Source organism: Spinacia oleracea, chromosome 6, assembly GCF_020520425.1.
Source record: "Spinacia oleracea cultivar Varoflay chromosome 6, BTI_SOV_V1, whole genome shotgun sequence".
In the NCBI taxonomy this organism is placed as follows: Eukaryota; Viridiplantae; Streptophyta; class Magnoliopsida; order Caryophyllales; family Amaranthaceae; genus Spinacia; species Spinacia oleracea.
In genome coordinates, this window is record NC_079492.1 from 1349839 (window position 1) to 1363264 (window position 13426).

General features: G+C 33.3%; 1 protein-coding gene across 1 annotated transcript; it reads left to right on the top strand.

Moving 5' to 3' along the window:
- Positions 1–214: 214 nt before the first annotated feature.
- Positions 215–6493, top strand: LOC110793609 (homeobox protein knotted-1-like LET6). The gene is made up of 4 exons (XM_021998504.2): positions 215–1184; positions 1860–2133; positions 4736–4980; positions 6077–6493. The coding sequence occupies exons 1-4, from the start codon at positions 810–812 to the stop codon at positions 6311–6313; spliced, it is 1131 nt and encodes a 376-aa protein (XP_021854196.2). The 5' UTR covers positions 215–809; the 3' UTR covers positions 6314–6493.
- The last annotated feature ends 6933 nt before the right edge of the window (positions 6494–13426 follow it).

Sequence of the window (13426 nt, forward strand, 5' to 3'; positions counted from 1 at the left end):
TAGGGTAGAGCAGTAAAATGGCAGTGAAAATCAAGAGTACCACTGCTACTGCAACTGCAACTGCAACTGCAACAGCAACAACAAAAACACAAAGCGTATTCATCGGGAACCCAAGTTTTTAGTATTCTCTCTCTTCTTCCTCCCTTCACCCCCCTCTTTCTCTCTCATCCTCTGCATTCATAGCGTGCACCCTCTGCTCACCCAAACCAATCCCCAAACCAAAATTCATAACCATTTCAACAGTAATCGTTTCACAAAAATCAACTTATCTCAACTTATATATAGGCTGAACCTAAAACTTAAACTTAAGGTCCTATAAGTTTGAACAGAACAAACAACACCTCCTAATAATGGTAGAAACAGTGTCATTAAATCATTTCTCAACCTTTAATTTGTTTTTTTTAAAAAAAATGAAAGGCTGAAAAAGGGGAAATAATAGGTTGAAACTGAGAGAAAGAGAGCAGAAGAAAGAGAAAAAGGAAAGAAGAGATGACGACAAGTATCACATAAAAAACCAGTGGGTTAAATATTTTCATAGGATATTGCTGTAAAAAGCCTGTTTCTTTTCTGTGTAAGCTTAAATTCCGGGAGCTCTCTTTCCTTCTTTTTCCCACCCCTGCCCCAATTCCAATTATCTTACCACTATCAAACAATTTACAATACTCAATACTCAATACTCAATACTCAACTCAACTCTTGTATTATTATTATTATTCTTATTATTTTTATTACTACTACCCCCATTTTTATTTTATTAAGACCTCATTTTCATTTTATCTACTTTTTATTTAGAGAGAGAGAGAGAAAAAATGGAGAATGATAATAATAATAACAATAATAGTAATGGGTTATACCCTATGATCATGATGCAACCACCTTCTCTTTCACATCATCATCATCATCAACATCACCATAATTCAAATCATCACAACAATAACAATCACAATAACAACAAACTTTGTTGTTGTTCTTCTTCATCTTCTGTTACAGTTGCTGCTGCTGCTGCTGCGGCTGAATGTTATGATAATCATCAGCATCATCAACAACAACATCAACAACAACTGATGGGATTGGGAATGGAGAATCTTACTAGTAGTAGTAACAATGGTGGGAATATTAAGGCTAAGATTATGTCTCATCCTCATTATCCCAGACTTTTATCTGCCTTTGTTAACTGTCAAAAGGTGATTTTTTATTTATTATTATCTCTTTCTCTTTCTACATTTTGAGTTTTAGCTTGTCACTTTGACAAAAATTTGAGCTCAAATGATTAATAGAAACAAAAAACATTTGGAGAAAGTTTTGGTTTTTAATGGATAATAAATTAAAAACCATTTTGGTAATTGTATTTTAGTAAACTTTCACTTCACTCCCTTCAAAATATTACAAACAAAAAAAAGATTACAAAAACAATAAAGTTTTCATCTTTAAAGGATGTGTGTTAATTTGGTTAAACTAGGGTAGCTAAAATGATGAAATCCCATTGAAATACTTTGGTTAACATGATTAATCAATAAACTCGCTGAAAATAAAGAAAAAATGAAGAAAGTTTTGATCTTTGTTGGGTTTTTATAATTTCCTTTAAATGGGGGGAGTTAAGAAGTGAAACCTCCAAAAACCCCTATTCTTTTAAAAAAAAAAAAAAATTGATGTATAAATGATTATCTACAAATTTAAAGGGAAAATAATAAGAAATACTTGAAAAAACTCTCAAACCCTGGCTTTTATGAGAAATTTTGCAAAGAATCTAAGATTAGAAGGTGCATGTAATATATACGTTAACTCTTAAGAAATTAAATCAAGATAAATGGACTGACTTTATTTATATTGTAGACCTGATTTTGGATTATTTTTTGTAGGTGGGAGCGCCGCCGGAAGTGGTGGCAAGACTAGAGGAAGCAGAGACAATGATGATGAATCAAGGTGGAGGAAGAGGCGGCGGAAGCGGCGGCGGAGGATATATAGGGGAAGATCCAGGGTTGGATCAGTTTATGGAAGCATATTGTGAAATGCTTGGAAAATATGAGCAAGAATTAACCAAACCTTTTAAAGAAGCCATGCTCTTTCTTTCAAGGATTGAATGCCAATTTAAAGCCCTAACTCTTACCTCACCTTCACACTCTCCTTCTTCTGGTAAACTCTTTTTCTCTCTCTAGATTTTCTCTCTCTATTAATTTTTTCTCTTTGGAAGAGATGGGTTTGAGCTTGCTTATTATTGATTTTCCTATCATGATCTTTTGCATTGATTTGTTGTGGGTGTGATTAATTAATTCTTTTTAATTGTGCATGTTGCATGTTTCCAAGATCTTATCTTGGAACTTTAATAAATTTTTTGGAAAAACCCTTTTCTCATCATCATCAGTATGAATAGATCTTGCATTATTGGATCTTTAATTTGTTTATTTTATGTGTGTTGTTGGAAATAGGGTTTTTTTTTTGTTTACCAATTGGTCCTTTTTTGTATGGCTAATTATGCCTTTTTAATTATTTAATTTCATTTTGGCAAGAAGAATTTCATGGGGTTGTTCTCTTGTCTATGGAACTGCTATATTTGAGTCAAGAATCTTCTGAATGTCTTTCTGTTTTCACAAACAAATTCTGTATTTTTAAAAAATAAAATTATTCCCTTAAAAAATGTGATGAATATGGCACATGAGCTAAGATTTTTGCGATCAATATTACCTTGAAGTCTACTTCTATTGTGAATTACTCCGTACCCCGTATTACCGAGTATATTATCAATTTGGGTAATTGGGTATTGTATTCTTGCTGTTTGAGTCATCTTCTAGAGTTCTAGTTCTATCACATGATCCCATTATTAGCTACTAGCTAGGGCAAAAAGTGCATAAACATTTTTTTATTTTATTTTAATTAGTTAAGAAGAAGTGACCCTACTGAACAAAGGTGCATAAACATGAAGTTGAGATTGTGCGCCGTATTTGTTACTAGTAAGACTACTAGCTAGGGGCTTGTACTCTGTATTACCGAGTACTCTAAGGGTTCATTTGGTTGTTGGTAATGTCCCAAATTATTGTCTGGATTTTGTTTTTGAACATATATAGTGAGATTTCTAACTCCGAAACTTGTACTAGCAATGCATCATACAGCAACCCCACATGAAATTTAAAATTTTAGACCAATCACAGCCAAGGGTATCATACCCTTAGGGTATATGTGGCCTTTTCGATTAAACTTTCTGTTACAAGCATCAAATTATTGCGAAAAAGCTAGAGATATAATCTTTGAAGTCGCGGTGTGATTGTTAGCTAGGTTGCCTGTGGTTCTATCCATTCATTCCCTATGGAGAGACTTTGTTCACCTGTTTTATTTTATTATGTTGTCACTCCCTTTTGTCCTATATTTTTGTCCCCTTTGAAAAATCATTGAACGAAAACCCCGAATTCATGAAGTTGATGATAAGTTTTTGGTCGTAAAATCTGTAAGTACATTGTGCTAGTTGAATGGTGTCTAGGAAAAATAACGTCTATCGATCAATAGTTGACCGGTGATATTACTAAGGTAAAACTCCTATAAAAAGCATGATTCATAATATATGCTACAAATCTTAGGCAATACATGTGTTTTTAATAGGAAAAAATCTCTAAATAATTTGTGATATAGTCCCATAAAAAAACATATTAGAGGTCTCTAGAAATGTACTGGCTCATAGACAAGTCTCTAGCTATTATGATTGATTGAAAGTCCCATATTAGTAGTACTTTGTTCATGGATCCTTTTGTTTACAGTTTACATGTTAGACTTTATGGACTGAATTTATGTCATTTCCCAAATATTGTGGGACATTGCAATAAAGAATACCTAGAAGAAGACTAAAGGTCATAGGAAGCTATTCACATCAATGTCACATTGGTCATAGGTTATGTGTCCATGTATTAGACTCGGCCGCGCCGCGCCATGTTCAACGGAATTTATGACTTCCTTTCCTTTTGTGTCGAACAACCAATCTATGCTACTTAAGGTCAAATAAAGAATTAGTACATTAGTACATGGTGAAGAATATAATGTGATTTTTTCACTTCAATACATTAGTACATGGTGAAGAATATAATGTTATTTTTCACTTGATTGAATATAATGTTCAAAATGTGCTATATAGTGTCCATAACTCCATACCCAAATCAATGTGCCGAATATCTAATTTTACATAGATGTAGTTAGATTATATAACTAGTAAACTACTAAACTATGAGGATCGATTTGATTTGAGTTGATATGATGAATTATTTTGAAGTGTCCATCTTATAACATATGTCATGGTTAAGCAAATTGAGCATATTTGCATGTCTTGTCTTTTGCTTAATTTTATTTTATATATTTCATCCAAGAAACAATTTACAATGTTATCCCTCTAAGGATCGGGACAAACCTTCTAGGAAAGACTCCCCCATTTCTACATCATATAATTGTGTTAGCTAGTCATAACAATCAAATATTTATTTCCATGTAACAATCAATTAACTATTTGTGTTTTCTACATCATATATATAATTGTGTTAGTCATAACAATCAAATATGTAAGTCCATGTAACAATAAACTATTTGTGTTTTCTACATCATATAATTGTGTTAGTCATAACAATCAAATATTTATGTCCATGTAACAATCAATTAACTATTTGTGTTGTTGTACTTGTGGCATTTTCATTATCATGCATATTGCTGATTATGTACATAAACATATACAATCAACTATTTGGAACTTCAATTTGTTCAGCTTGTGGGGAGATTCCGGATCGAAATGGATCGTCTGAAGAAGACATTGATGTAAACAATAACTTCATAGATCCTTCGGCGGAAGACAGGGAATTGAAAGGGCAGCTGCTACGGAAGTATAGTGGATACTTGGGAAGTTTGAGGCAGGAATTCTTGAAGAAGAGGAAGAAAGGAAAGCTTCCTAAAGAAGCTAGGCAAGAATTACTTGATTGGTGGAGCAGACACTACAAATGGCCATATCCATCTGTATGTTAATATGTTGTCTTCTTTTCTTCATCATTGCCTATCTATCATCTTTCAATTTAAGTCGTACATGCATTACATACATACTTATCATCGGTCCTACATTAATAAGTTCGTTGTTTATCACTAATTATATATATATACTTGATCGAGTCATGAATAATTCAATCGTAATTATTAAGTATTCTGTTGATTCGTGAATAATATGATTTCATCATAAACGTACATTGGCTAATTTTGATAAGTGATGTTTTTGTTGCATCGAGCTCAATTACGTACTAAGACATCTTAATTGGTTTATGTAATTAAGACTCGTTAAGATTCAATCAAATTTAGCTTTTCACCCTTCAAACTTGTTTAGGACTTGTTTATTCACGCACCATTTATTATTTTATTATTTTTTACTCAACTCGCACAAGGAGTCTTGTGGAGTATTAGTTTTTCAAGATTCAGTTTAATACTTTGTCAAAACGCATCCACTTCAATGCTACAAATTACTTTGTCTAATCTCAAGACTATGCGAGTCATATGTCATGTCAGCACAACTCAAGTCTTAAGATATAGGGTTGATCATGCTCTATGCTCGATCATATCTCCTTTCTTTCTAATTAAAATGCGAGCCACACTTAGCTTCTTTGCCCTATTATTAATTTCTTCCTAGGAATTGTTTTCGGTTTCCTTGAGTCCATCTCCAAATCCTAAAGATCATTATAACATAATGGATAATGTCCCGACGGCCAGCATAAAACAAGTTTGTAGTTTTTTGGGGGGCTTGTACGTATTTCTTCTCTATATAGTTTAGGTTTGATGTTTGAGGGGTAACCAAAACACTATATTACTTCGCAAATCATATGAAATAATCCGAGGAAGTCATTGTTTAGCTATCAATATCACATATACGTTGTTCCATCTTTTATGTGATCAAACTTGTGAAGGTTGATAATTAAGGATCTGTTAAGTTCACCTTATTTCAGATTTAATCAGATCAGATCAGATTTAGTCTTGAGTCTTGATAGAAGACTGTCCTAACTTCTATGTACAAACTTGTAAAGGTTGAGTCTTGGCTTGACGTATTGTTTGTTTTGGTTGGATGATGTAGGAGTCCCAGAAGCTCGCGTTAGCCGAGTCCACGGGATTGGACCAAAAGCAGATAAACAATTGGTTCATCAACCAAAGGAAAAGGCATTGGAAACCATCGGAGGACATGCAATTTGTGGTAATGGATGCTGCATCACATTCCCATGCTCATTCTCATGCTCATTCTCACTATGGTGGTTACATGGACAACGTCCTTGGCCCTCCTTATCCCATGGACGTCTCTTCAACTCTTATGTAACGCCTATCATCATCATCGTCATCATCATCATCATCGTCATCATCATCGGGATATATATAACTATAACTATATATTGTCGCCTTAATTAGCTTAATTAACGGTTATTTGGTATTGATAATTACATTATTAATTTGTACTTATACTTGATTAATGATGGATCCGAACCCCTCTTAGACGATATGTTGCATGCCTAGCTTATTATCATGCTTCTTATGATAATTCTTTAGTTAGAATTATGTATGATTATGGACATGAATATATATTGATAGAATCTAGAGATTTAATTATATTAAAATTTGGTGGCAGGATATATAGCTGAGCTCCCTTTTTGAGGACATGCAGGAGTATTTGAGCTCAGGTGGTAACTTGTAAGACAAGTTTTTAAAAGAGCCAAAAGTGTACTACTTAATTTTGGTAAAAAATTGAGTTGTCTAAATCAAATGTGAGCTTTGGTTTTGAAGGGTAAAGTTATGCAGGTTTATGCATGGGGTGTGACAGATAAAGTGAATCTACCTTGATAATGCAAATCATATAACTATATAAGTATATTATTACTCTTATTCTGTCACATTATGTTTCACACTTCCACAAGCTAACTTTGTCTTTCCACTTGTTTTTGCAATTTTACTGGTTGGTAAATTAAATACTTACCTAACCATCCAAGTAACGTCGTAGCAATAGTCTTTGGTGTAGTTGGTAAGGGGTTAATGGTTATACTTTGAAATCAAACAACTTAACACTACAAGAAATTGTACTATTAACGACGGAAAATCCCGTCGCAAAAGACCAATAATTGTTGATTAACGACGGGGTTTCCTGTCGCGAACCCGTCATAAAAGGGGGCCGTCGTTAATAGTAAATCCCGTCGTAAATCCGTCGTAAACCCGTCGTAAAAGACATTTGCGATGGTTATTCCCGTCATTGTTTGGTTGTTAGCCCCGTCGCAAAAGGCTTTTGCGACGGAATTTTTGACCCGTCGTAGTTAGGTTGTCGTTAAAGATACAAATTCTTGGAGTGTAAAGACTTACGAAGTATAACTTATAACCAATTGCGTGTTGATTTAGTGGTGATTGGGGTTGAACTTGGTAGGGAGGATCCGTGTTTGATCCTCTGCAACAACAATTGAGAGAGGACTGGAACCTATCCACCAGAAATAGCTCCGAATTCGAATTAGCCCTAAGTGTGAACCGGGCTCTAACTCCCAAAAAAAACGAAGTATAACTTATACATTAGGAGTACTCGTTGAAGTGCTACTTAGCACAATGGAAAATTATTTGGATTCAGAGGCGAATATAGTTGAAAATTACTTGCATCTTCTAAATGCTGAATTAAAAAAGAACATATCAAATGACTAGCTTGTTGGTAATGAGTATTCTAGATTTTGAATCTAGTTAATTAGAATATTTTTCTACAGTCCTTGTTCTTCTTTATTATTTTATGATATTGTATGTTAATGTCATATTTATGACTGATATTATACATTTTTAAATTTCTTATGGGTGATTGTCATTTATAAACATATGCATGTGACAATTTGCTTCAACAATTTTTATGATCTTTCTCTTTTTCAATAAAATGCATTATCTTGTAATAGTCACATATAAAAATTTCAACTATAGATACAATTGTTAGGAATAATAGAAACAACATGGAAGGGTTGCAAACTTCCTAATTCCTCCCATTAACAATCACCTTGAAGATAAAAAGAGTGAATGAGTTTTAGTAATTTAGAAGAAATATTGTGGAGGGAAATTCAACAACATACCAAGGTGAACGACTAATTGATCAATTGACCACTAACTTGCATGATAAACGTCAACATGTACGAAGTATTATTTTATCCAAAATAATCCTACGTATAAAGAAGCACAACTCTTCCCCGTGAGCCTAAACTCTTAGCCTATACACATGATAATTTTAATATCACAAAGGACCAAAAATCCACATGATACCCAAATTTTGATTAATAATAATCACTACCTATAAAAAAAAAACCGAACAACCCAACTTTTGCGTAATTTTTATTTTCCGATTCTACCCCTTCTCCTAGCAACTTATTTACAAAAAATTTATACGGATCGAAGTAACTTTTTTGTTTATTTTTCGATCTCTCTCGTCTCCCAACCCACCATCATTCTTTTTCCTCTTCTCTGCTTCACGCATGCACTCCTTCAATCGAACTTTTGGCTTCATATAATACTCCTGGAATTTGCTTAGGTGTTAACTCGATTTATACATATTTTTTTATTCTTTAATTTATCTGTGTTCTTTTAAAATTGATTTTAGGATTTTTTAGATTTATCACCTTAAAATGTTTTAACTTTGAAATTAATTACCACCTTATAAAGTTTTTTTAAAAAAAATTAACACATTTGATTTACCAACATTACTGAAATCAGTAAATCGATCACCACCTGGTAATGCCTTCCGTCAAATTTTTCGTTAATGAGCCCCAGTTCAACGACTATTTCACATTTCCGTCCTTTGTTCCTCCTTCTTCCTCCATTAAACCACGAGCTTCCATTGCCATACCTTCCTCAATTCTTCTTTTTTAAAAAAATTCACAAATTTAATCATTTTCTCTAGGTTTTTCCAAGTAATTTTATTTAGGCAACAAAATTCGACAATTTCCCCCATTTTTCATCAAGGTTAGATTAGTGAAGTAGGTAATTCCTTAAAATATGAAATTAGGATTCTACGTTTGTAAATTTGAGGGTTTTCTAAATTGGGGTTTTAAACTCAATTGTTGGTGGAAGGTTGATGAACCATCTTATTATTGTCATCGTGGAGCTCCTGTGCCAAGGCTAACTGCTTGGACTCATGAAAATTCGGGTCGGAAATTCATTGCTTGCAAGTACAATGATCGAGTAACAGAAACTAGTAGATGCAAGTATTTCTGGTACGTGGCTTGATTTTCATAGCACTACATTGTAGGGAATGTCATAAACCAACTGTTATTGGAACAAAGATTGATGAAAATTGAGATGAATGCTATGGCTAAAGAGATTGAAGAGTTGAGCTACCATAAAAGGAGTTTGATAATTGAGATGGAAAAGTATAATATGCATGGGAGTGCAGATCATATGGTACTTCTCGTAGGTTGCTTGATATTGTGAGGTTCAAAAGTACAGTGAAGCAATGAAGAAGCATTAAAGAAAAAGATGATGGAAGGTGAACGGGCAATAAAGAAGGAGTAGGGGGAGTGACAAGTGAAAATGGAGGGAAAGGAAGGGAAGAGAAAATAAATCGTCAAAGTGGGTCGCATTAACGAAAGTTTTGATTGAAAACGTTATCAGGTATATGGTGATTTCAGAAAATGTAAATTAAATGTTATCAGGTGGTCTGGTAGCCGTTATAGAAGATGACAACCTAGCCTTAGCAACCAAACACGGTGCAGGTTCTCACATTATCCTGTTGGTTGGACACGGGACTTCGATTTTAGGGTTGACCTTATTTGGCATAATAGTATCGTAAAAACTAGTGGACCGAGACATGAAGTATAATTGTTTCGACTATTTATTGAAAAATTCAACTTTGATGCTACTATGTCCTGGTGAAATACAAGGACATCGCTATACTCCTCTAAAATCTTGATAAAAGTTTGAGTGAAAGTAGTCAACCTAACAAGATATATAGAAAAATTAATGAACATAAAACAATGGTTCTTTTTGAACGAATTGCTAAACATAAATCATGTGTAATCCCCAAATATTATGTAGTTTCTCTGGGCCTTTAATTCTTTTTGTTTGGGCTTTGGTGACTTCCTACATATAGGCGAGTAGGAGTGTAGGACTACATAAACAACTTTTAAAATGGTTTTACATCCAAATACGAGTATTCAATATTGGACTTGTTATTAGGGGTGAGCACGGATCGGATATCCGACCCGAAATGTGACTACCCGAAATCACATTTCGGATCGGATATCCGTATCCGAAATTTATTAAAACTGATATCCGTATCCGATCCGAAAAACTTCGGATAACCGATATCCGATATCCAAAAAATTTCGGATCGGATACGCCGGATATCCGTAATCCAACTTTACTTTGCTTCTTCTGTATTTCCAAAGCTTCAATGTCTCTTGCAGGGTTTAGTTGTTTACTCCTCTGATCCTCTCTTATATATGTATCAAACAAGTACTCCCCACCAATTAAAGCAAACACAAACATTTATCAAATTCCATATAATTAATTTTGGTAACGTAATTAATTAACAAAATTATTGTTGGAGATTTTTCCTTTTCGAGAAACAGATTGACCCACAAAATGATACTATGAAATCAATTTTTAGAGAAAGATGAAGAAGATAAATTGACAATCCACCCACAACATGATGCTATAAAAATAGCGAATATGAAGATTAATTAATAGAACTCTGGCTCAGATCTAAACGATTAATATCATGTCCTTGGTTTAAATAGGCTAACACCCAGAAATGTAGTAGACCATTTGGGATTTTGGGGAGAGAAAACAAGATGAGATGCATCTATGGTGATTCGGTGTGAGTGAAGTATTCCGGTGAGGTGCGGTGATGTGGAGGATCTGGTGAGGTGAAGGGTTGTGTGTCTCTCTCTTTAGTCTCTGTGAAATGAGAAAGGAAAAGAGAGAGAGGTAGAAACTGAGATGCGGCTGAGATGTTTGAGATGGGGTTTTAGGTTTTGGTTTAAATAGTCAAGGTAAAATTTTAAAATATTAAATTATTGTCATATTTCGGATTTCGGATCGGATATCCGATATCCGAAATAAGATATCCGCAATTATTTCGGATATCGGATATCCGAATTTCTGAAAATTAATATCCGTATTTGTATCCGATATCCGATTTTTCGGATCGGATATCCGATTCGAAATCTATTTCGAATCGGATACCCATAAATTTCGGATCGGATGCGAATCGGTTATTCGGATTTTCGGATATACGGATAGTTTTGCTCAGCCCTACTTGTTATTGACTGAGTGCCTTTTCAATTTTAAAATAGTTTTTGGATCAGGACTACGCCCCGGGTTATAACATGTATAATGGTTATGACTTTATATGCAACTAGTAATTTGACATGTGCAATGTAAAAGTGTTAGAAAAATTTACATTGCTCGGTATACGACAACTTTCAAGTATTATGAAAATTTAAATTATTTATGTAAAAATTTAAATTATTTATGTAAATTCGTAAATTTTTGTTTTAAGATATAAATATATACGACATACTATATCATGTCAATAGCAAAACAAATGATTATTAAAATAATTATAATAAACATTGACGAAAATTGAGACTTGGCCATAGAAAATTATGGTAGACCCGACATACAAAATAAAACACGCAGACATTACCCTCAAGAAACTTTTTATGTGCGTGTAAATGATGATGATACAGAGTTGAATTGTGTAAGTGATACAATGAAATGGTTAGTAGTTAAATTTATTTATAAGGAGTGCAAGGAAGATGAGAGTTTGATAGCTTATTTTGATGAGATGTTTGTTTTCTCATAATTTTCTATAGTTAAGAATATAAAAAGACTATTTAACTTGATTATACCGCGTACGAAGTAAGTACTAATGTTTATTGTTTATTGTATTGTTATAGATTATTAGTTGATTAATATAATTTAAGTTAGTTCATTAAGTTATGATTAATTATTATGTGTGTGTTTTGAGTTGTTTGTTCTTTTTTTTACTTTCTCTTGGGTGTTTTTTTGAGTTTTATGTATTTTAATTGTAAAAAGTGGAGAAAATGGGTAGATTAATGATGTGATGTCACATGTCACATTGTTAGCTATGGCCTATGGTTACAATTATTATAGACTATGTATAGGTTATGACCGAGTAATTCTTTGATAAAAATTTCTTATGTATAAATTCTCATTTGAAAAGATTACATGTAATTTAGTATAGCCCAATGGTCAAGTTTTTATTGTTTAAACTTGAGGTCATGAGTCTGATTCCTACGCTAATCATGTTTCAATTTTTATGTGTAAAGTATATACGTATGTGAATGACATATATTGAAACTCTTTATTAGAGTGCCACGTGGAAGATAGATTTTAATATAAACGCCTTTTAATATGTAGTATAGATAGATATTGGGGATTGAAAATTACTTCAATTTCAAAAATACCGTAACTAAAGTCAATATGAAATCGTACTTGATGGATCATGTTACTGGCTAAAACCTTGGTCTAGGGTTAGAAAAGCTAAAAAGATAAAGGTATTTAGGGGAAAATGGTGATATGTTAGAGATTTTAGAATGTGAAAATATTATCTTGATCTGATATATTAGTTGGCATTCTCCATTTTAGAATGTCACATTTTGTGTTGGGTCCGCATGCCTGGTGATTTCTTGGCCTAATCCACGACACGACCTACCATCAACAAATCGTGCCTTCCAAAAGGTCTACATGCACGACTCAAGTCCATGTGGCTATCGTTCCATATATATGTTAAATTTCAGTATTTTGTTGTGCCCAATGTGATTTGTGCAGCTTGTGCCACTCCTCCCCAAACAAACACAACAATGGCCCGGAATGACTCATGATTCTACGCACATAGTAATTAGTAACACGTCATATTTACCGTGCACTATAAATTTTGCATATTGTAGTGTCTGACATGGTAAAGTCGTACCACCTTATCAAAAATAAACCAAAGTTCACTAAATAAACAACAAGGAAAGTCAAGATCAAATCCACAGGAAAACAATATTCTTTACTACTACCAATCAACAGATTTAGACTACAAGTAACCAGTAAAATTGGGTGTTAATTTGAATTATTTATTGGGTGTTTGAATTATTGAACTAAGACGATAATTAAATCAAGAAATATGAATAATAAAAAAGTCTAGGGTAGCAATTCACCACAAATGCAGACTATGATTGTACAACGAACAACAACAATTAATCAATAACCACAACTAGGAAAAATATGCATCTCTCGAATCATATGATTCCCTTAGAAAATAGAACTAGCAGGCTCTCGCAATTACTAGAACAAAAATCCTATCTAATAGTCTTAGGTCAAAAGCATCAGATTTATATCTCTCGGTATAACAAAACTCAATCAAAATAGTTCGGCCTCGATGATCGAACAATTAAATCATACTATAGAAATCATG